This window comes from Pleurodeles waltl, chromosome 4_1 (genome assembly GCF_031143425.1).
Source record: "Pleurodeles waltl isolate 20211129_DDA chromosome 4_1, aPleWal1.hap1.20221129, whole genome shotgun sequence".
NCBI lineage: Eukaryota > Metazoa > Chordata > Amphibia > Caudata > Salamandridae > Pleurodeles > Pleurodeles waltl.
This window is the reverse complement of record NC_090442.1, coordinates 390,469,544-390,493,795: the sequence shown is the minus strand read 5'-3', so window position 1 is coordinate 390,493,795 and position 24,252 is coordinate 390,469,544. Positions and strand designations below refer to the sequence as shown.

The following is a 24,252-nucleotide window of genomic DNA, read 5'->3' as shown; positions in this document are numbered from 1 at the left end:
CAATCAACCTCATTAGTGCAAGTCTAAAGCCCTCAGGGAAGGCACTTAGAGACTCACAGAATGTGATGCGGAGGCCAACAGCAGGGTCTAGTCCAAGCCCATTTGCTACTGGCCAGCTTCGTCTTCCAGGAAAAGGCCTCTTGCAGCTTGTTGTCTCCCTGTAGCCACACAGGAGGTCAGTCAGCTGACACTTGGCGTCCAAGTCTTTGTCCTGGGTACAAAAGGGAGCATGCCCAGTGCTTCAGGGTCCTCTCAGGTCACAGACAGCAAGTTCCACAGGGCCAGGAAGTGTTCTGAAGTAAATGTCTGAAGATGCCATACTTACACATGGCATGAGCTAGTGGGTGGGGTGACTCTTGTCCCTTCCCTAATAAATGGGGTAAAGGTTCCTGAAGTCAACTATAAACACTTTTTCAGTAGTTTCTGTTTGCCATACTCCAAACAATACCAAAATGTAATGTGTCAGGGCATTTTCAAGATGGCGAAAGTGTTCAGCCACACTAAACTGAAGATCTGAGAGCTGGGTGTGTGTGGGGGGAGTGTACTATGTTGATCCTAGTGTCTTCCCACTCTAATACTAACATCCAGTTTGGAACAGGCACTGTGCCCACAGCCATCCCAGGGACACAAGTCTGGTAGAACAAAGGCAACCAGACAGTGATCAACAAGACTTATCTTGGCATCTTGTTCTCTCCCTTTCAAGTGCCTCCCACGTGTAATCTGTGAACCCAGCAGACCTGTCAAGCAGGATTGGGCACTCAAGCAGGATCTGACATTGTAGTGTTGAAAAGGATGCCCAGAGCCCCACCCCTACATAATCTGTGCATATTCTGTGGAGGTCAAAGGAGTAATGTCTGCCCATTGAGGTCAGCATTTTGTTTTGCTCTTTAGAAACATGGAATACCTTTTAGCCTCTAGGAACGTCAGGCAGTGAAAACTTTATTATATTAAAAATCCAACTTCACCATTGAATTACATTTTAATTACTATTAAAAATAGTTATATAGTCCCATTCTCGACATACAGTATTAGTATTTTATTCTATACTCAGGTTGCCATCATTTGAACACTATGCCTTCTGCAGTGAAAACAGCTTTGGTAATATTAATTTTTTACATGTCCCACTTTCTAATACCATGTACTTGACCTTGTGGACTTCGAGGCTTACATTGGGGTGTAAAGAGGGATTTTTTTCCTGTCAGAAAGGGTAATTTTGACAGGTTGGGGTTCAGGTTTAAAACTGCAGAAGCCAGGCTATAATGGTAGGCCTGAAACCATGTTAGCACTGCCACTGTGGTGGATGGTACAATAGGTGCTGCAGTCCACTAGTGGTGTTACTGGGTTCACTATGTACCTTATACTGGGGACTTATAGGCATGTAAAACATGCCAAATAAGAGTATGCCATTTCAATCATGTTTGAAGAAAAAGCACAGGAGCTATACTACTGGTTAGAAGGGGTAAAGTGCACAGAGTTCTAAAGATAGCTAAACAGATAGGATGAAAATCTGGGAGCGTGGCATGACGCCAAAGATGGGCATATCCTACATAGAGATAGGGTTGTCGCGTAGGCTCTCATTATCCTAATGAGACTACTCGATTTTTGGGCGGCAAGATCGTTCGCAGTGTGGGGGACTAAGTCTGACCCACGGTGAAGGACCCTTGTCACCCCAAATCCGGGTTTTACTCCGGCTAACTAGCAGTGCCTTATCTCTCCTGAAAGGAAGAGACAATTGGGCAGCCGAGCGCAAGACATCTGTGGTCACTCAGGTCACAACAGGTTCTCTCATACACAATGCGGTCTCATATAGAAATGACAAAGGCAGTTTATGTTTTAAGATTGATTGAATAAAACGACTGCATTTTAGATAGCAAAGCATGAGCTGCAATAAACAGAACTACACAACACAGTAGGATTAAAATAGTAACGATGAGAGTGAAGCACAAGAATAAGGCTATCATAGTGCAACTAGATTAGGTTCTCTCTAAGTTATATTCTGAGCACAGCATATGAAGCTCTAAGCCTGCCTTTCAGGTTTCCCCGGGAGGACATCAACCCTCATACCTGAGCAAAGGCCTGTACTCTGCATCAGCATCTGCAACGGGGCAGTCAGCATCTAGTTGTAGGTTCCTGGTCAGAATCTCCCTCTGACGTGTACTAGGACTAGAAAGTGTTTTTATAACTAACACGCAGATGTTCTACGAAATGTCACTACGTAAGGATGTGTACTTTCTACGAACACTAGAGACTAAACTTCTACCACGTTTACCGGCAATGTACCAGAATGTAGCCTTAACTGAAGCACAGAGCGAGCAAGAATATATATAATGGAGAAATCATTCAAGGAGTCTGATTTAGATAAAGATCAAAAAGAGGATTTAGGACTCAATGGAAGGCTAATAGTGGGAGTCTTGGAATTAATTTTACCAGAATCTAGCTCCAGATTTAAATGAATGCACCAGAAAAGGGTTTATAATTAATTAATGTACAAAACTATTCTCTTCCTGAATCTCTGTAGATTGCAGAAGCAGGCAAAGAAGAAATATAGAAATATATGCTGTAGTCAAATGTTAATGCTACTATATTGGTAAACTAATTCAATTAAAATGAACTGACTGCCATGATTATTGAACCTCTTTGGTACTCTGTGAGCTCCTTGACAATGGTTGCTATGCTTTTGGCAGTAGTTTGTGTATTTCTTTTTGTTGTTGCAGTCAATAAGGTCATTTTTTTCAAACTACAAGCTCAATGTTTCTATGATAAAAGGGAGGCTCGGTTGTTCAGACACTTGGAATATCCACAAGCCCTGTGTCTTACCCAGTGCTCGTCCCCAGCCCTCCCCACAAGGTCAAGAAACTCGTCACTAGGTCATTATTTAAATCACCATCTTCTCGTGAGTGCTTCCCTACAGCTTATGTAGACCAATAATGTACATTTTGTCAAGCTGGCTGGCCTACAGTGTTGGGAAATAGACTCAAGCCTCAAGTTGCTAAATTTATAAAATTCAGAAATAAAATTGAAATGTATTAAGTTTCACTATGACTTTGGCTAGGGAAAGGCATCACCGTGGTGGGCTAGCATGTACACAACTATACAGTAACTATTTTCCAATAATCTGAAGGCCATATCAAGCCTTCTGTTAGTGAAATATCTCTCTGTGCCTAGGCTCTACCTGCCCTAATTGGGTATTTATCGTATCCAAACCTCTGTGTGTTATTATTTATTTGCCTGACTCACCCCCAGTATTTACATATACTCGGACAAGCAGAATTGATTAGGAGAAAAAGCTGCAGATAAATACTGAAGAATAAATTTGAACTAGGTTTTTTGTCTAAGGTGTCAAAACTGAGTCCTAATCCATTCACAGTCTACACCCAGCAAAAGATGGTGATTCGCTCCTATTGATCCCCATATTTGATGAATAAATAAAAGCTGAAAGGGATACAGATTGCTGGAGGTGTAACAGACCTAATGCCAGTCCTACATGTGAGTGCTAGTTGGCCATGGCATTGCATGCCATGCAGGGAAGTGCAAGGCAAAATGACATTGGTTCTGCGCAAGGAGATTGTTCTTAGGTCAGTACTTGTATCATAATATTTTACTTTTTTTAATACATCACAGACCTACAACTTTTTCATTTTGGTTGATAAAGGCAACTATGGTCACGAGAAAAGTCTGTTTAAGAAGTTTGAAATAGCATGCTCCACTATTCGTCGACATCTGGATAAACAACATGCCAACCTTTCAACTGAGGGAATAAAAAGAGTTGGTTGATAATATCTGAAAGAAATATCTTAAAATGTATGATGACTATTTATTTGGGATATAAGTGATTATTAATTTATTTATTTTGCTAGTTTTTGTATCTCCAGTTGGTGATTTAGCATTGTTCTTTCCATGCATGTTTATAACTGGTAAACACTTATATGAAGTCTATGTTGTTATTTTGTCTTAACATTGTTTAACTTTCTACTGACACAGTGTAATGTGTGACTTTGTAAGTCTATATTTTAAAGACAATAAAAATTCAGGTCCTGAAAAATCCATTGGTGTGCATGTAAAACCACTTCTGTGCTTATCTCCATAATTCAATATTTGTATTAATTTGTTTGTTTTCTTTTGATTTGATTTTATACACCTTCATCACAGGATGCCAAAATCACAGTTGTTTCCTGCTTATTTTCTACAGGTATGGGCAGCCGAAGCAAACGTAACTCATAATTCTCCAACCGATTTAGTGTGGAAGGAACTGAGCAAGTTTAGGACAGGTCCAGACTACACAACTATTCTGTGCAAACCCAGTGGTCAGGTGAGTGGCCTTATTCTTGTTTTAGAGAAAATTATATTTCATAGGCAGACACAGGAAATGAATAACAGCGTTATAAAAAAAACACAATATTTTATGAAGCATGTGTCCATGGGAAGAAGCATGTTGAAATTTAAAAGTTATGCTTGAGTGTACTCCAATGGGTAAAAATAATGTTAGCACTTGATAAATAAATCTGGATTGTCAGATGGCAAACAATTCAGTCCACAGTTATTGCAAATTTACATAGCCAAATGCAGCAGATGCTTCATGGCCCCTTTTATTGGTATTTGTGTTGGTTCCTGTCCCCATGAAAGGTTTCAAAGTTAATTAATGAAGATTCGATTGACACTTCTTGAGCTGAGTGCATTGAGTGGATCCAACCCTCTTCCACTCGCCTCTTTCTTAGGACTTCTTGGCAGTGCTCACTTTTAGCCTTCCTATAGTTCAGGAGAAAGCCAATGGGCTGGAATGCTTGCCAAAGACCCTGGATGGAATTTGGGAGATCTCTTTGCGAGTTCATCTCATTTCAACATCCCAAATGAGCTGGTGCACTCTGCATCGGTACAAGGGTTTGGACCATTTACTGGAAAACATTAGCCTAAATTCCTAAAGGTGTCTCTGACAGAGGAACTTGTAAAGTCTTGATGTCCTTTTTATTTACTTGGGAGTTTCTTTTCCCTTCTGGGTAAAAGTACTACCCCCTCATCAACTTGATCAGAAATAGATTTTGTAACAGAAGCATTTCAAACAGTATTGGTCCTAAAAATGGCTTTCAAAGCAAATTATTCTAAGAAACTAAAATATTGATTGTATATGTACAAAAAATCACATTGACTAATGTAAGACAAGGGCTGCCATCACAACATTTTGCAAATATGAATTCCATGGTGAGGTCAATTATCCGTCACCCTCCATCACTGCATTTGCAGCCATTCACTAGATTTATACAAGTAATCTTGCACCTTCAATAAATATGACGCAGCTTACATTAAACGAAAATAGTGCATACAGCTCGTCCATACATCTGTTCCAGAGCACAAAAGTAGGTTGCAGAACTGTGCAAAAACAGACACTACTTTGTGGCCAATTTTTGATATATTAGTCCTTTATTCACAGAGATGGGAAGATTTCTCTTGAGTCCTCTCATTAGATTAGAAGCTTGGTATAAAACCCTAGTTTCAGCTTGACAATAAATTTGCGAGACTTATTACTCTCTAGTTTGAAATTCACAAAACTAAATAGATCGGCATTGTGTCTCTCCAATAGACAATTAGAACATTTCATGCAAAATGTGTTATGTTTTTGGGGAGCGCTCAGTAAACATTCTATGGATACTGCATGTATTATTAAATTGTGGTTAAAATGATTACCTTAAAGAGGTACCTATAATTGCCCTAATAAGCAAGTATGGGGAGAAGAGACTTAAAACAAACTATTATCAAGTAGAACCTACTCATAGTGTAAGCTGCACAAAGGAGACCAACCAGATATTCTTAATACTCTATGTGGGTGAAAAGTAAGGACACGGTGTGCAACACTATGCTTCAAATCTATGTTAGAGCTATGTAACTTGCTGGGGACAATACTAGTGTTACTGTGAAGCCAAGTGTGTTGAAATGAATGTTGATGTGTAAATGAAAGAGTATACGGTTGTCCTACAGGACATCATGAGCGTCTTATTTTGCATGCATATCATGTGGGTGGTGAGGACCTTCTAAATGTGAACACTATCTTTTCATCTGTTTATGTGGCTGGTAGCTGATTGGTGTGCTTCTCTTGCTTAGGCGGTTGCTTGGTACACCCCCGTGCGGTGGAGTAAACCATCAGCCTACCAGAAATGTGATACTGAGGAGGAAGCTCAGAATAACTCACAACACACTGTCATGATGGAAAAGGATCACATTGGAAAAGTTCACGAACAGAGTGGACCTGGAAAGATGCAGTCGAAGCCAAGCACCCCGATGCTGGAAACCACACACAGGCATCAAATGGAGGGTGCCACCCCCGTATTAATTAAAAGGTATTACTATCAGAATAGTGTGAGCTTTTTTTAGAAGAATGATTAGCTACTCCACTATAGGTAAACAAATTCTCAGCAATATTGTTCCATTCTTCCTTTATAACGTGACAAACATATTATTGAATCTCACAAAATGTACTGGATTAATCCTTCCATTTCTCTGTTGATAGTGGTAAGAATGAGATAGACAAACTTCCATTTGAGGCATTTACAGGGATCCACCATACATATTCCATGTAAATGATGTATTTGTGCAATTTGAACTTGTCTTGAGCAGTGCACATTGGCCGCACTTATAAATAAGGTTATAATGCAGAAGCCTTTATTGATAAACTTATGTGTAATCATCAGCACTGGTCAAAATTGATCGGTTCTCCTAAACTGAACAGTATTGGATATGGGCCTTTTCAGAGAAATAACTCAGACCTTCAATGATACTCGCATCTGCCAAGGAGTGTTTTTTACCTCCAAACAAACTGGTCAGGGGACAGTCTGAAGGGAGCGCGATCACAGGATTAGTGAAGGGGGAAAGGCCGTTGAGTCCAAACATTTCTCATCTGGATTCTAGTCTTCAGACATCCTGCAGTGGAGCTTCTATCTTCGCTCTGTGATGGTGCAAGGCAGTTTCACAGACGTCCACCACCGACTAGAACACATCTTGCTTCCTGGTTTGTGTGCCACCTGACTGCCATTGCCACAAAGACCATGAAAAGATTTAAATTACACAACAAGTGTGACAAGGGTGTTCCTGCAACTCAGAATTAGAGGGTTGCATTTTTTGTGTGAGACCTCAAAAGAAATAAAGCAAAGCATATTTTTCTACAGGAGATTTTTAATACTCATGTATTCACTATTGATGCTCAACATCTGTAACAATCATCAATAAACAAGAGCATTTGGGGAAAGAATCCCTCATCTTTGTATCCAGATTGCCTCAATAAATGCCAACCTAATATTATTCTTCCTTTTTTTAGGAAAGGACATGCAGAGGATAGTGGCTATGTAATTGATTACACGCATCTTGGTAAATAGTTTTCAAGACCGCCTATCCACCTGGCTTCCAAAGTTGTTGCATCACTGAAACTGCTACCTTTCAGATGTTTAATGACTTCCATCGCTAAGCGGACACCAAAATGATATGTCTTCTGTCTAGCTTGATCTTTTAGAAGCATCTGACATTGGCAACTATTGCTACCATACACTGATTATTAGTTGACTTCGTTAACTAAGGATTTAAACCAATTAAAAAATTAGACCTGGCAAGTTTGACCCTCTACCAAGATGCCCCGGGACTCCCAGTAATTTATCCTGTCCACCTTTTTGTTTCACATATTCAAAGGACCTTGGGAAATCTGATCACTCAGAATTGTGGTACCAATTATTTCCTATGGACATACATCAGGCTTTGGTTGTGTCCAAATGGGATTTTGTCTCTAACCATATGCCAATTGCTGTTTGGTGTATCATTAATCTTCGTGCTGTGTGCTTGCTTACAATATATAAGAGATTGTCTTACCTTCCCAAAAATATTCTGCATTGTCACATAATAAATTCATGATCTCATAGATGTATACAAAAGCAATTATTTTTCTTTTGTTTTTACACTGCGTCAGGCTTTTTAAATTGCAATATTAAGAGCTCTCAAGGTAAGCACGAGCTATCGGCTTTGCCAATGCTTGTTTAAAAAATAATTTCCCCAACCAAGCATTTCTCTTAGTAATCATTACCACCAGTACCAAATCTACAACCTTTCTCCTGACCTAGAATTAAACTCGAAACCACATGTAAATAATATTGAAAAACAGAGAAATGACCTATTTTTCCACTGAAAAAGTTAAAGTGTAAAATAGAATATTTATTTTTATTTTCTATTGTTCAGCTATAGTGACACACTCAATAGATGTGATAAAAAAAATTCTTACTGACCTTCAAAATTGTACCTGAGTTCACCTAAGAGTGAACTTTCTTGCTGCCCCCAGGTTGACAAATGAAAACATAAAATTGATGTTATGGTCGCAGTCCGTAAACATCTACATCAGTAAACTCGGCAGGCACATGCATAGGGCAGATTCAAAGTAGCGCATTGACATTTAAGAAACTTCATTGTTCTTCTCCTACTCATCATGTCATCAAATTAAAGATCTTGAGGGGATGCAGGAGCTGTTTTGGAGAAATGCCCGTGGGTGCACCAGACACGTATTACAGAAGGTGGTGCAGTCACATTTTGCACCCTTACAATCTCATGGTGACCTCCCTTCCATGGCATAACCTCATGCAAACGAGTTAACACTTTCCCCATATTAAATATTTTCCTTTGTCCCTATTGATACGGGAACAATGGCAAAGTCCCTGTCGGGAGGAGCACTGACGGTGCCACATTGGAAGTGGAATACAGTTAGTGCAATGCCTGAGAGCACTAAGTTGGAGCCCCTCCACCCCACCACACATGGACGTAATTTAGTGGTCGCCAGGGGTCGCAGCTGAAACACCTGTCTTCCTCCTTGCGACCCCTGACACTGCCTTTGCAACCTCTGGCCTCAGAGGGGGACAGCTACACTTTCCTTGTTATCTGCTAAAAATGTTTATTACACTGAGAGTTAATAATACTTTATTATTCACTATTAATGTAATAAAAAATAAATTACAATTTGCTGGAATATGACCCTCCCTGGCAGGTGAGGTAAGTAAAAAAAGATTGTAAGTGTATGCTGTGTGCGTGCTTGCGGTTGAGAGTGTGTTTAAGTGAGAGCGAGTGTGTGTATGTTGGAATGTGGGTGTATGTGTAAGCATGAGATTGTGGGTGAAAGTAAAGGTTAAATGGCTTGTTGTGTCACCTACGCTACCCCTGGAATTTTGGCGAATTGACGTTCATGCCCCACCCCTGCACCCCAACAGATGTGTGCTGTGAGAAAGTAGCCTCTTTTTAGCATGGTTACCCCCACTTTTGGCCTGTTTGTGAGTGTGTGTCAGTGTGTTTTTATTGTGTCACTGGGATCCTGCTAGCCAGGACCCCAGTGCTCATAGATAAAAACCTATACGTCAGTGTGTTTTGCCTGTCTCACTGGGATCCTGCTAGTCCTGGCCTAATGTATGTGTTGTCAGTAGTGCTTGACTGTGTCACTGAGGCTCTGCTAACCAGAATCTCAGTGCTTATGATCTCTCTACTTTTAAAATTGTCACTGTAGGCTAGTGACTTAATTGACCAATTTCAATTGGCACACTGGACCCCCCTTATAAGTCCCTAGTATATGGTACCTAGGTACCCAGGGCATTGGGGTTCCAGGAGATCCATTTGGGCTGCAGCATTTCTTTTACCATCCATAGGGAGCTCAGACAAACCCTTGCACAGGCCTGCCATTGCAGCCTGCATGAAATAACGCACACGTTATTTCACAGCCATTTTCACTGCACTTAAGTAACTTATAAGACACCTATATGTCTAACCTTCACGTGCTGAAGGTTAGGTGCAAACTTACTAAGTGTGAGGGCACCCCTGCACTAGCAAAGGTGCCCCCACAGAGTTCAGGGCCATTTCCCCAGACTTTGTGAGTGCAGAGACACCATTACACGTGTGCACTACATATAGGTCAATACCTATAAGTATCTTCACAATGGTAAATCCGAATATGGCCATGTAACATGTCTAAGATCATGGAATTGTCCCCCTATTCCAAATCTGGTATTGGGGAGCCAATTCCATGCATCCTGGGGGCTCCACCATGGACCCCCAGTACGGCTAAACCAGCTCTCCGAGGCTTGCACTGCAGCTACAGCTGCTGCCACCTTCACAGACAGGGTTCTGCCCTCCTGGGGTCTGGGCAGCCCAGTCCCAGGAAGGCAGAACAAAGCATTTCCTCTGAGAGCAGGGTGCTACACCCTCTCCCTTTGGAAATAGGTGTTACAGGCTGGGGAGGGGTAACCTCTCCTAGCTTCTGGAAATGCTTTGAAGAGCACAGATGGTGCCCTCCTTGCATAAGCCAGTCTACACCGGTTCAGGGACACCTTCTCCTCTGCTCTGGCACGAAACTGGACGAAGGAAAGGAGAGTGACCACTCCCCTGTCCATCACCACCCTAGGGATAGTGCCCAGAACCCCTCCAGTGTGTCCCAGACTTCAGCCATATTGCTTTGCAAGGTGTGGGGGCACTCTGGAGGCCTCTGAATGGCCAATGCCAGCAGGTGACATCAAAGACCCCTCCTGATAGTTCCTTACCTGATAAGGTAGCCAATCCCCCTCTCAGGGCTATTTAGGGTCTCTACTGTGGGTTTTCTTCAGATTCTACTTGCAAGTTTCCTTCAGGAATCCTCTGCAACAATTTCAGCATCCTCTGACCTCAGATCAAACCGCAGCCTGCTTCAAGAAACACTGTAACTGCCACAAAGTATCTATAAGAGATACTTTTCTTCAGCAACCTCAGCTTCAAGTCAGCAACTGCAACAGTTTCCACAGTGTGCATGCTCTGAGGACTCCCTGTCTTCGTCCTGCACCAGAAGGACTGAAGAAATCTCCCGTGGGGTGACAGAGTCACTCCCCTACTCCAGCAGGTACCTTCCAAGATGACGACCGGTACCCTTGGGCTCCTCTCACAGCAACGAGCGTGCTCCTAAGGGCACAGAGGGTGGACATCATTGACATAGACTGTCCTGAGGTCCTGCTGACGCAATTTGGAGGATGCAAGACCTTGCCTTCCCTGAGAGCGACGGTACCCCTGTGTACTGCGTCTTCTTCCCCTCCTGAGGCATCTGTGCACTATTTGCAAAATTCCTTTGTGCACAGCCTGGCCCAGGTCCCCAACACTCTATCATGCGACACTCAGCTCGCTGAGTTGTTCTCCGGCGGCATGGAACCTTCCTTTGTTGTGCTGCATCAACTGCGTTTTGTACCTCCTTTGTCCCCATGTCCTGGGACCTCCGGGGGAGCTGGCTGGCATCCTGAGGGCTCTCTAAAGTGCTAAGAGCCCCGTCTTCCTCCTCACACAGAGTTGAGGCCCTCATGCCCCTCCTGGGTCCATCCAGTACCATTTTGACACACTTTTGTCGTAGCCCAGGCTTGTTGGTGACTTCCAATACGAAATCACATCTGCAACGATCTTCACGTCGTGGGACATCTTTTGCATCATGCAGGAACCCGCTGGCATCTTCCTAGGGTGCATTTCTGCAGTCTTCGACTAACCATGGATTCTTCTTTTGAACTCTTCTGGGTTGGCAGGGGCTCCTGTCCTTCCTTTCCTGGAACTTCTTTCGACTTCTGGACTTGGTCCCCTTCCTTTGCAGGTCTTCAGGTCCAGGAATCCAGCAGTTGTTCTTTGTAGACTTGGTTGGCTGCTGCAAAATCCCAATCACAAGGTGTAGTGTGCCCTAAGGAAACTTGCAGTACTTTACTCCTGCTTTTCTGAGCTCTGGGGTGGGGTAATTTACTTACCTTTACTGTATTCTTACTCTCCCAGCGATTCTGCACACACTTCACTTGTCTAGGGGGGAATTCGTGATTCGCATTCCACTTTCTTAGTATATGGTTTGGGTTGCCCCTTGACCTATTTTCTCCCATTGCAATCTATAGCATTTCCTATTGATTGCATTGCTCTATAACTATTTACTTGTCTAATTTTGGTGTCTAGTGTATATATTGTGTATAATACTTACCTCCAGAAGGAGTATTGCCTCTACGATATTTTGGGTATTGTGTCACCCAAATAAGTACCTTTATTTTTGGTAACACTGAGCATTGTCTTTACATGTGTATAAGTACTGTGTAACTATGAGTGGTATTGCATGAGCTTTGCATGTCTCCTAGTTCAGCCTAAGCTGCTCTGCTATAGCTATCTCCATCAGCCTAAGCTGCTAGAACACTACTACATTTCACTAATAAGGGCTAACTGGTCCTAGTATAAGGTGTGAGTACCCAAGGTACCCACTACAAACCAGGCCAGCCTCCTACACACACTACATCCGCTGAGGAGAAATGCATGGACCCTCCTTAAAATCAAGCCAGTCTGCTGGCAGAGACATACAGAGCAGTGATTTTTAACCACATCTCCGTCTCTCACCTATGTGCTCTTTGAGTCACAGCAACAGCGCCGGAAACACTAAGAGCAGAGCTGCTGGCCACCAAAATCACATCACTAAAGCCATCCCTGCGTTGAAAAATCTAAGAGCCATTGAACGAGCCAAACCCCTTCAGCGGGAGCAGTGGATGACCAGGTGTACATTTTGCAGCAGTCTGTGGTACTCAACTAGAGTGCGCAACTAATTCTCCAGAGACGACCTGGCAAAGGAAAAATGGTGGACACGCTGCCGTTTCCGCTGTACTTAGATCGGGGACTGGTTAGTTGAGTAACAATTAGAGGTAGAAAATATATACCTTTGCCCTCACAACCCTACTGTGTGCCCTGCGCATTCTTCCCTGTGGATTTTTTCTCTGCTTTGCTGGATTTGGAACCAGGTTTTATGTGTCACGGGCTATAACCAGTTCTGATTCCATGCTCTTTTCCCGAACCCTAACTGTCCTTTACAGCAATTGCTGAATAGCATCTTTGAATGCGAAATAGTTGTTTTCAATAAACGGAAGCTCTGTCAGCACAGACACTTCTCTGCCTTGCACTTCACCCCAAGGAGCTGCCTCCGTCGGCTGCAACATCAGGAGGAAGTGATGGCTCCGAAGCGCACAGCATGGTGGCCGAGGGCATTATTGTAAGAAATGCGCGTGCCGCATCCGCGCGGTCAACTCAACAACAGAGTTGGGGCGACCCTGATTAAAACACACAGGGCCATATGTACGAACACTTTTTCCCATAGACACAGAATGGATAAAAACCTTTGCTACATCTGGCCCACACTCCTTAAAATCACGCCAGTACGTCACCCAACGAATGAGTCCAATTTACGTTGATGTATTTCAATGCATAAAAATGTAATCAATGGGACTTAATGTAGAAAGAACGTAGAAATGAATACATTTACAGCCCCAAACTTGCGTTTACAGGGAGTGCAGAATTATTAGGCAAATTAGTATTTTGACCACATCATCCTCTTTATGCATGTTGTCTTACTCCAAGCTGTATAGGCTCGAAAGCCTACTACCAATTAAGCATATTAGGTGATGTGCATCTCTGTAATGAGAAGGGGTGTGGTCTAATGACATCAACACCCTATATCAGGTGTGCATAATTATTAGGCAACTTCCTTTCCTTTGGCAAAATGGGTCAAAAGAAGGACTTGACAGGCTCAGAAAAGTCCAAAATAGTGAGATATCTTGCAGAGGGATGCAGCACTCTTAAAATTGCAAAGCTTCTGAAGCGTGATCATCGAACAATCAAGCGTTTCATTCAAAATAGTCAACAGGGTCGCAAGAAGCGTGTGGAAAAACCAAGGCGCAAAATAACTGCCCATGAACTGAGAAAAGTCAAGCGTGCAGCTGCCACGATGCCACTTGCCACCAGTTTGGCCATATTTCAGAGCTGCAACATCACTGGAGTGCCCAAAAGCACAAGGTGTGCAATACTCAGAGACATGGCCAAGGTAAGAAAGGCTGAAAGACGACCACCACTGAACAAGACACACAAGCTGAAACGTCAAGACTGGGCCAAGAAATATCTCAAGACTGATTTTTCTAAGGTTTTATGGACTGATGAAATGAGAGTGAGTCTTGATGGGCCAGATGGATGGGCCCGTGGCTGGATTGGTAAAGGGCAGAGAGCTCCAGTCCGACTCAGACGCCAGCAAGGTGGAGGTGGAGTGCTGGTTTGGGCTGGTATCATCAAAGATGAGCTTGTGGGGCCTTTTCGGGTTGAGGATGGAGTCAAGCTCAACCCCCAGTCCTACTGCCAGTTCCTGGAAGACACCTTCTTCAAGCAGTGGTACAGGAAGAAGTCTGCATCCTTCAAGAAAAACATGATTTTCATGCAGGACAATGCTCCATCACACGCGTCCAAGTACTCCACAGCGTGGCTGGCAAGAAAGGGTATAAAAGAAGGAAATCTAATGACATGGCCTCCTTGTTCACCTGATCTGAACCCCATTGAGAACCTGTGGTCCATCATCAAATGTGAGATTTACAAGGAGGGAAACCAGTACACCTCTCTGAACAGTGTCTGGGAGGCTGTGGTTGCTGCTGCACGCAATGTTGATGGTGAACAGATCAAAACACTGACAGAATCCATGGATGGCAGGCTTTTGAGTGTCCTTGCAAAGAAAGGTGGCTATATTGGTCACTGATTTGTTTTTGTTTTGTTTTTGAATGTCAGAAATGTATATTTGTGAATGTTGAGATGTTATATTGGTTTCACTGGTAATGATAAATAATTGAAATGGGTATATATTTTTTTTTGTTAAGTTGCCTAATAATTATGCACAGTGATAGTCACCTGCACACACAGATATCCCCCTAACATAGCTAAAACTAAAAACAAACTAAAAACTACTTCCAAAAATATTCAGTTTTGATATTAATGAGTTTTTTGGGTTCATTGAGAACATGGTTGTTGTTCAATAATAAAATTAATCCTCAAAAATACAACTTGCCTAATAATTCTGCACTCCCTGTATAAATTGTAAAGGGTTCAATAAATCAAAGAAGATTTTGCAAATGCAGACAATTCATTTTCATGAACAACGCTTTAAATTCTTTTTGCAGAGAGAAGGGCCCACCGAAGATCCTGCCTCCTATATCCAGCCCCTGGACCCAGAGCACAGCCTTCCCCACACATCCGGATTATGCTATAAGCAGGACATCAGCCATGGGCAATGACGGCAGCAGTCAGTGTCGGCAGTCCAGAGCGCAGACTGCGATCCCTGACCGGCCCTCCGGTAAGTGAAAACATAAAACACCTGCTACTTATGGCACACCTGCCCCCAATTTTAACATACATTTACATTTTAAAAGTCATTCTACGTGTTTTTCTAATTTATTTCCCACATAACTCATTTGGCCTAAGGCTTGGCCGACTAAAGTTTGGGCTTTTGCACCAAATGCATTGGTCGTTCCTGGCTAGGGCCAAGCTCACATTGAAGTCCATAGAACACCTAATAGATGCAGTGCACTAGTCCATTTCAGAATGCAGTAGTTCACAACAGAAATTGAGAAAAGTGCATTTCATATCATATACATTTCTCGTCTTTAGGTCATTGACTGCTTATTACAGCTATGCATTTCTTGACGTCAGATTGCTCCTTTGAAGGTATTGTACTAAGAGCATCAACATCATAAACACCTGATGGGGTAGTGTGGTTGTGAGAAAGTAGCCACTTTCTAGCCTTGTTACCCCCACTTTTGGCCTGTTTGTGAGTGTATGTCAGAGTGTTTTCACTGTCTCACTGGGATCCTGCTAGCCAGGGCCCAGTGCTCATAGTGAAAACCCTATGTTTTCAGTATGTTTGTTATGTGCCACTGGGACCCTGCTAGTCAGGACCTCAGTGCGCATAAGTTTGTGGCCTATATGTATGTGCTCCCTGTGTGGTGCCTAACTGTCTCACTGAGGCTCTGCTAACCAGAACCTCAGTGGTTATGCTCTCTCATTTCTTTCAAATTGTCACTAACAGGCTAGTGACCAATTTTACCAATTTACATTGGCATACTGGAACACCCTTATAATTCCCTAGTATATGGTACTATGGTACCCAGGGTATTGGGTTCCAGGAGATCCCTATGGGCTGCAGCATTTCTTTTGCCACCCATAGGGAGCTCTGACAATTCTTACACAGGCCTGCCACTGCAGCCTGAGTGAAATAACGTCCACGTTATTTCACACCCATTTTACACTGCACTTAAGTAACTTATAAGTCACCTATATGTCTAACCTTTACCTAGTAAAGGTTGGGTGCTAAGTTACTTAGTGTGTGGGCACCCTGGCACTAGCCAAGGTGCCCCCACATTGTTCAGGGCCAATTCCCCGGACTTTGTGAGTGCAGGGACACCATTACACGCGTGCACTACATATAGGTCACTACCTATATGTAGCTTCACAATGGTAACTCCGAATATGGCCATGTAACATGTCTATGATCATGGAATTGCCCCCTCTATGCCATCCGGGCATAGTTGGCACAATCCCATGATCCCACAGGTCTGTAGCTCAGACCTGGGTACTGCCAAACTGCCTTTCCCGGGGTTTCACTGCAGCTGCTGCTGCTGCCAACCCCTCAGACAGGTTTCTGCCCTCCTGCGGTCCAGCCAGGCCTGGCCCAGGAAGGCAGAACAAAGGACTTCCTCAGAGAGAGGGTGTTACACCCTCTCCCTTTGGAAAATGGTGTTAGGGCTGGGGAGGAGTAGCCTCCCCCAGCCTCTGGAAATGCTTTCATGGGCACAGATGGTGCCCATTTCTGCATAAGCCAGTCTACACCAGTTCAGGGACCCCTCAGCCCTGCTCTGGCGCGAAACTGGACAAAGGAAAGGGGAGTGACCACTCCCCTGACCTGCACCTCCCCTGGGAGGTGCCCAGAGCTCCTCCAGTGTGCTCCAGACCTCTGCCATCTTGGAAACAGAGGTGCTGCTGGCACACTGGACTGCTCTGAGTGGCCAGTGCCAGCAGGTGACGTCAGAGACTCCTTCTGATAGGCTCCTTCAGGTGTTGCTAGCCTATCCTCTCTCCTAAGTAGCCAAACCCTCTTTTCTGGCTATTTAGGGTCTCTGTCTTTGGGGATTCCTTAGAAAACGAATGCAAGAGCTCATCCGAGTTCCTCTGCATCTCTCTCTTCACCTTCTGCCAAGGAATCGACTGCTGACCGCGCTGGAAGCCTGCAAAACTGCAACAAAGTAGCAAAGACGACTACTGCAACTCTGTAACGCTGATCCTGCCGCCTTCTCGACTATTTTCCTGGTGGTGCATGCTGTGGGGGTAGTCTGCCTCCTCTCTGCACTAGAAGCTCCAAAGAAATCTCCCGTGGGTCGACGGAATCGTCCCCCTGCAACCGCAAGCACCAAAGAACTGCATCACCGGTACCCTGGGTCTCCTCTCAGCACAACGAGCGAGGTCCCTTGAATCCAGCAACTCTGTCCAAGTGACTCCCACAGTCCAGTGACTCTTCAGTCCAAGTTTGGTGGAGGTAAGTCCTTGCCTCCCCACGCCAGACTGCATTACTGGGAACCGCAACTTTTGCAGCTACTCCGGCCTCCGTGCACTTCCGGCGGAAATCCTTTGTGCACAGTCCAGCCTGGGTCCACGGCACTCTAACCTGCATTGCACGACCTCCTAAGTTGTCCTCCGGCGGCGTGGGACTCCTTTGTGCAACTTCGGGTGAGCACTGTTTCACTCCACTTTGTAGTGCCTGTTCCAGCACTTCTGCGGGTGCTGTCTGCTTCTAAGAGGACTCCATGTCTTGCTTGACGCCCCCTCTGTCCCCAGACACAATTGGCGACATCCTGGTCCCTTCTGGGCCACAGCAGCATCCAAAAACCTTAATCGCATGATTTGCAGCCAGCAAGGCTTGTTGGCAGTCTTTCTTCAGGAAAACACTTCTGCACGACTCTTCACGGCATGGGGAATCCATCCTCCAAAGGGGAAGTTCCTAGCCCTTGTCGTTCCTGCAGAATCTTCAGCTTCTACTGTCCAGTAGCAGCTTCTTTGCACCCACAGCTGGCATTTCCTGGGCATCTGCCCATCTCCGACTTGCTTGTGACTTTTGGACTTGGTCCCCTTGTTCCACAGGTACCCTCGTTTGGAAATCCATCGTTGTTGCATTGCTGATTTGTGTCTTTCCTGCAGAATTCCCCTATCACAACTTCTATGTCCTTTGGGGAACTTTAATGCACTTTGCACTCACTTTTCAGGGTCTTGGGGTGGGCTATTTTTCTAACCCTAACTGTTTTCTTACAGTCCCAGCGGCCCTCTACAAGGTCACATAGGTTTGGGGTCCATTCGTGGTTCGCATTCCACTTTTGGAGTATATGGTTTGTGTTGCCCCTATCCCTATGTGTCCCCATTGCATCCTATTGTAACTATACATTGTTTGCACTGTTTTCTAATACTATTACTGCATATTTTGGTATTGTGTGCATATATCTTGTGTATATTTGCTATCCTCATACTGAGGGTACTCACTGAGATACTTTTGGCATATTGTCATAAAAATAAAGTACCTTTATTTTTAGTATATCTGTGTATTGTGTTTTCTTATGATATTGTGCATATGACACTAGTGGTACTGTAGGAGCTTCACTCGTCTCCTAGTTCAGCCTAAGCTGCTCTGCTGAGCTACCATTATCTATCAGCCTAAGCTGCTAGACACCCTATACACTAATAAGGGATAACTGGGCCTGGTGCAAGGTGTAAGTACCCCTTGGTACTCACTACAAGCCAGTCCAGCCTCCTACATTGGTTGTGCAGCGGTGGGATAAGTGCTTTGAGACTACTTACCACTTTTGTCATTGTACTTTTCATAAGAGAAAAATATACAAAACAAGTTCTGTGTATGTACACCTAACCAAAAAGTTTTGCATTTCTTTTCTCACCTCTTTTCTAAAGTGCTAAAAAGTACCTCTAAACTTTCTAAAAAGTTCTTTAAAGTTTTTAAAGTTTTTTTTCTGTCTTTCTAAAAAGTTCTGAAAACTTTTTTCTCGTTTTCTGTCACTTAAACTCTTTCTAAAAATGTCTGGCACAGGCCAAAATGTTGATCTGTCCAAACTTGCATATGATCACCTTAGCTGGAAAGGAGCAAGGAGTCTCTGCATAGAGAGAGTTTTGAGTGTAGGGAAGAATCCTTCTTTGGAATTATTGCTTAACATGCTTAGAGAACAAGATAAGGCCAAAAGGGCCCCATCTGTTGAAAAAGTCGCTAATGGTTCCCAATCTGATCCAGGGACTCCCCTAGGAAAAGATTCAGGAAAGAAACTTCCTAGCCTGCCCATTACTAGACAGCCTAGCATAGTTGGTACTGATGTAGAGTCACACCATACAGATAGTGTTGTCTCACATCCTAGCAAGAGTATTCCTTCTCACCACAGTAGAAGTGATGTTTTTGTTAACCAAGCTGTTAGGGTGGCCTCTGTAAGGGATAGGTCTCCTTCTGTCAATTCTCATCATACCTCTGTTTCTAGACATGTCCCTCCCACCCACCCTGATGACAGATTGTTAGAAAGGGAGCTCAATAAATTGAGAGTGGAACAAACCAGACTGAAGCTTAAGAAGCAACAGCTGGATTTGGATAGACAGTCCTTAGAACTAGAGAAGGAAAGACAGAAATTGGGTTTAGAAACCCATGGTGGCCGCAGCAGTATTCCCAATAGTCATCCTGCAAAAGACCATGATTCTAGGAATCTGCACAAGATAGTTCCCCCTTATAAGGAGGGGGATGACATTAACAAGTGGTTTGCTGCACTTGAGAGGGCCTGTGTTGTACAGGATGTCCCTCAAAGGCAGTGGGCTGCTATCCTATGGCTATCATTTAGTGGAAAGGGTAGGGATAGGCTCCTTACTGTAAAAGAAAGTGATGCCAATAATTTTGCAGTTCTTAAGAATGCACTCCTGGATGGTTATGGCTTAACCACTGAACAGTACAGGATGAAGTTCAGAGAGACCAAAAAGGAGTCTTCACAAGACTGGGTTGATTTTGTTGACCATTCAGTGAAGGCCTTGGAGGGGTGGTTACATGGCAGTAAAGTTACTGATTATGAAAGCCTGTATAACTTGATCCTGAGAGAGCATATACTTAATAACTGTGTGTCTGATTTGTTGCACCAGTACTTGGTGGACTCAGATCTGACCTCTCACCAAGAATTGGGAAAGAAGGCAGACAAATGGGTCAGAACAAGAGTGAACAGAAAAGTTCATACAGGTGGTGACAAGGATGGCAAGAAGAAAGATGGTGAAAAATCTCAAGATAAGCATGGGGATAAGGGTAAAACCAAAGATCCCACTTCAAATCTTAAACACTCTTCAGAGGGTGGGGATAAAACAAATTCTTCCTCTTCTTCTCAACCTGCACACATTAAAAAGCCTTGGTGCTTTGTGTGTAAAGACAGAGGCCATAGGCCAGGGGATAAGTCCTGTCCAGGTAAACCCCCTGAGTCTACCACCACTAATACATCAAGCTCTAGTGCCCCTAGCAGTAGTGGTACTAGTGGTGGGACTGCTGGCAACAGTCAAGCAAAGGGTGTAGTTGGGTTCACTTATGGGTCCATCATAGAAACTGGGGTAGTCAGTCCCAAGACAGTTTCTGTCACACCTAGTGGCATTGGCCTTGCCACACTGGCTGCTTGTCCCCTTACAATGGATAAGTACAGGCAGACAGTTTCAATAAATGGTGTTGAGGCCTTGGCCTACAGGGACACAGGTGCCAGTATCACTTTGGTGACTGAAAACCTAGTGGCTCCTGAACAACACATCATTGGACAACAGTATAAAATTATTGATGTCCATAACTCCACTAAGTTTCTTCCCTTAGCTATAATTCAGTTTAGTTGGGGTGGAGTTACTGGCCCTAAGCAGGTGGTGGTATCACCTAGCTTACCTGTAGACTGTCTCTTAGGTAATGACCTAGAGGCCTCAGGTTGGGCTGATGTAGAGTTTTATGCCCATGCAGCCATGCTGGGCATCCCTGAGGAATTGTTCCCTCTCATTTCTACTGAAATGAAAAAGCAAAGGAGAGAAGGCCTGAAAACTCAAGATCCCTCTCCATCAACAGGTAAAAAGGGTATCACAGTATCCCCTAACCACCCTACCATTCAGGATACCATTCCTGTGGTGGGAGAAACCTCTCCTGGGGTGGCACCTGTTCCAAGGGAATCATCAGCTGCCAAAGCTGGACTCCCTGAGGTAGAAGTACCTCTCTGTGGGATAACTAACATTGGTGAGAAAAAGAGCACCATTTTAGTTAACATGGAGCATCCCTCCAACCCTCCCAGAGAAACTTTAGTGCAGAAACCCTGCACTGCCTCACAACACTTAGGACAGCATCCCTGCCCTAGTGTGGAGCTCATAGGACAGCATCCCTGCCCTGCTCCAACTCAAGAGAAACAGCATCCCTGTGCTCTCTTCCAGCTATCTGGACAAAGTTTTTGCCCAGTTATGGCTTTTCTGAGACAGCATCCCTGTCTGGCATTACCATCACTACAAATAGGTTCAGTGGACAATTCCCACTGCTCTAAACTAAAACTTACTGATAGAAACTCTGAAAATACATCTTCACATTGTTGCTTAGCTAAAAAACTTCAAACAGGGTGGTTTACATCCCCACAGGGAAGTAACCATATAGTGGATGATAAAGGGAGTAACCAGTCTATTGCAGAGCTACTCTCTACTTATCACCACTTAGACAATAAAGTCTCAACTGGCCAAGGTTAGCCTTATTGTCCGTCGTTTGGGGGGGGGGGGGGGTTGTGTGAGAAAGTAGCCTCTTTCTAGCCTTGTTACCCCCACTTTTGGCCTGTTTGTGAGTGTATGTCAGAGTGTTTTCACTGTCTCACTGGGATCCTGCTAGCCAGGGCCCAGTGCTCATAGTGAAAACCCTATGTTTTCAGTATGTTTGTTATGTGTCACTGGGACCCTGCTAGTCAGGACCCCAGTGCTCATAAGTTTGTGGCCTATATGTATGTGTTCCCTGTGTGGTGCCTAACTGTCTCACTGAGGCTCTGCTAACCAGAACCTCAGTGGTTATGCTCTCTCATTTCTTTCAAATTGTCACTAACAGGCTAGTGACCAATTTTACCAATTTACATTGGCATACTGGAACACCCTTATAATTCCTTAGTATATGGTACTATGGTACCCAGGGTATTGGGGTTCCAGGAGATCCATATGGGCTGCAGCATTTCTTTTGCCACCCATAGGGAGCTCTGACAATTCTTACACAGGCCTGCCACTGCAGCCTGAGTTAAATAACGTCCACGTTATTTCACAGCCATTTTACACTGCACTTAAGTAAGTTATAAGTCACCTATATGTCTAACCTTTACCTAGTAACGGTTGGGTGCTAAGTTACTTAGTGTGTGGGCACCCTGGCACTAGCCAAGGTGCCCCCACATTGTTCAGGGCCAATTCCCCGGACTTTGTGAGTGCGGGGACACCATTACACGCGTGCACTACATATAGGTCACTACCTATATGTAGCTTCACAATGGTAACTCCGAATATGGCCATGTAACATGTCTATGATCATGGAATTGCCCCCTCTATGCCATCCGGGCATAGTTGGCACAATCCCATGATCCCACAGGTCTGTAGCTCAGACCTGGGTACTGCCAAACTGCCTTTCCCGGGGTTTCACTGCAGCTGCTGCTGCTGCCAACCCCTCAGACAGGTTTCTGCCCTCCTGGGGTCCAGCCAGGCCTGGCCCAGGAAGGCAGAACAAAGGACTTCCTCAGAGAGAGGGTGTTACACCCTCTCCCTTTGGAAAATGGGATTAGGGCTGGAGAGGAGTAGCCTCCCCCAGCCTCTGGAAATGCTTTCATGGGCACAGATGGTGCCCATTTCTGCATAAGCCAGTCTACACCAGTTCAGGGACCCCTCAGCCCTGCTCTGGCGCGAAACTGGACAAAGGAAAGGGGAGTGACCACTCCCCTGACCTGCACCTCCCCTGGGAGGTGCCCAGAGCTCCTCCAGTGTGCTCCAGACCTCTGCCATCTTGGAAACAGAGGTGCTGCTGGCACACTGGACTGCTCTGAGTGGCCAGTGCCAGCAGGTGACGTCAGAGACTCCTTCTGATAGGCTCCTTCAGGTGTTGCTAGCCTATCCTCTCTCCTAAGTAGCCAAACCCTCTTTTCTGGCTATTTGGGGTCTCTGTCTTTGTAGATTCCTTAGAAAACGAATGCAAGAGCTCATCCGAGTTCCTCTGCATCTCTCTCTTCACCTTCTGCCAAGGAATCGACTGCTGACCTCGCTGGAAGCCTGCAAAACTGCAACAAAGTAGCAAAGACGACTACTGCAACTCTGTAACGCTGATCCTGCCGCCTTCTCGACTGTTTTCCTGGGGGTGCATGCTGTGGGGGTAGTCTGCCTCCTCTCTGCACTAGAAGCTCTGAAGAAATCTCCCGTGGGTCGACAGAATCGTCCCCCTGCAACCGCAGGCACCAAAGAACTGCATCACCGGTACCCTGGGTCTCCTCTCAGCATGACGAGCAAGGTCCCTTGAATCCAGCAACTCTGTCCAAGTGACTCCCACAGTCCAGTGACTCTTCAGTCCAAGTTTGGTGGAGGTAAGTCCTTGCCTCCCCACGCCAGACTGCATTGCTGGGAACCGCGACTTTTGCAGCTACTCCGGCCTCCGTGCACTTCCGGCGGAAATCCTTTGTGCACAGTCCAGCCTGGGTCCACGGCACTCTAACCTGTATTGCACGACCTCCTAAGTTGTCCTCCGGCGGCGTGGGACTCCTTTGTGCAACTTCGGGTGAGCACCATTTCACTCCACTTTGTAGTGCCTGTTCCGGCACTTCTGCGGGTGCTGCCTGCTTTTGAGAGGGCTCCTTTTCTTGCTCGATGCCCCCTCTGTCCCCAGACGCAATTGGCGACATCCTGGTCCCTTCTGGGCCACAGCAGCATCCAAAAACCCTAACTACACGATTTGCAGCTAGCAAGGCTTGTTGGCGGTCTTTCTTCAGGAAAACACTTCTGCACGACTCTCCACGGCGTGGGGGATCCGTCCTCCAAAGGGGAAGTTCCTAACCCTTGTTGTTCCTGCAGAATCTTCAGTTTCTACTGTCCAGTAGAAGCTTCTTTGCACCCACAGCTGGCATTTCCTGGGCATCTGCCCATCTCCGACTTGCTTGTGACTTTTGGACTTGGTCCCCTTGTTCCACAGGTACCCTCGTTTGGAAATCCATCATTGTTGCATTGCTGATTTGTGTCTTTCCTTCAGAATTCCCCTATCACGACTTCTATGTCCTTTAAGAACTTTAGTGCACTTTGCACTCACTTTTCAGGGTCTTGGGGTGGGCTATTTTTCTAACCCTAACTGTTTTCTTACAGTCCCAGCGACCCTCTACAAGGTCACATAGG

At 44.7% G+C, this 24,252-nt stretch overlaps 1 protein-coding gene across 1 annotated transcript in view; it reads left to right on the top strand.

Annotated features, from left to right (window-relative positions):
* LMNTD1 (lamin tail domain containing 1) overlaps positions 1–24,252 on the top strand; it is a 1,007,849-nt gene that overhangs the window by 898,544 nt on the left and 85,053 nt on the right. The window contains exons 13-15 of the mRNA XM_069228593.1: positions 4,190–4,309; positions 6,094–6,329; positions 14,961–15,133. Of these exons, the coding sequence (XP_069084694.1) occupies positions 4,190–4,309; positions 6,094–6,329; positions 14,961–15,133 (529 nt within the window). The remainder of the gene's footprint in view (positions 1–4,189; positions 4,310–6,093; positions 6,330–14,960; positions 15,134–24,252) is intronic.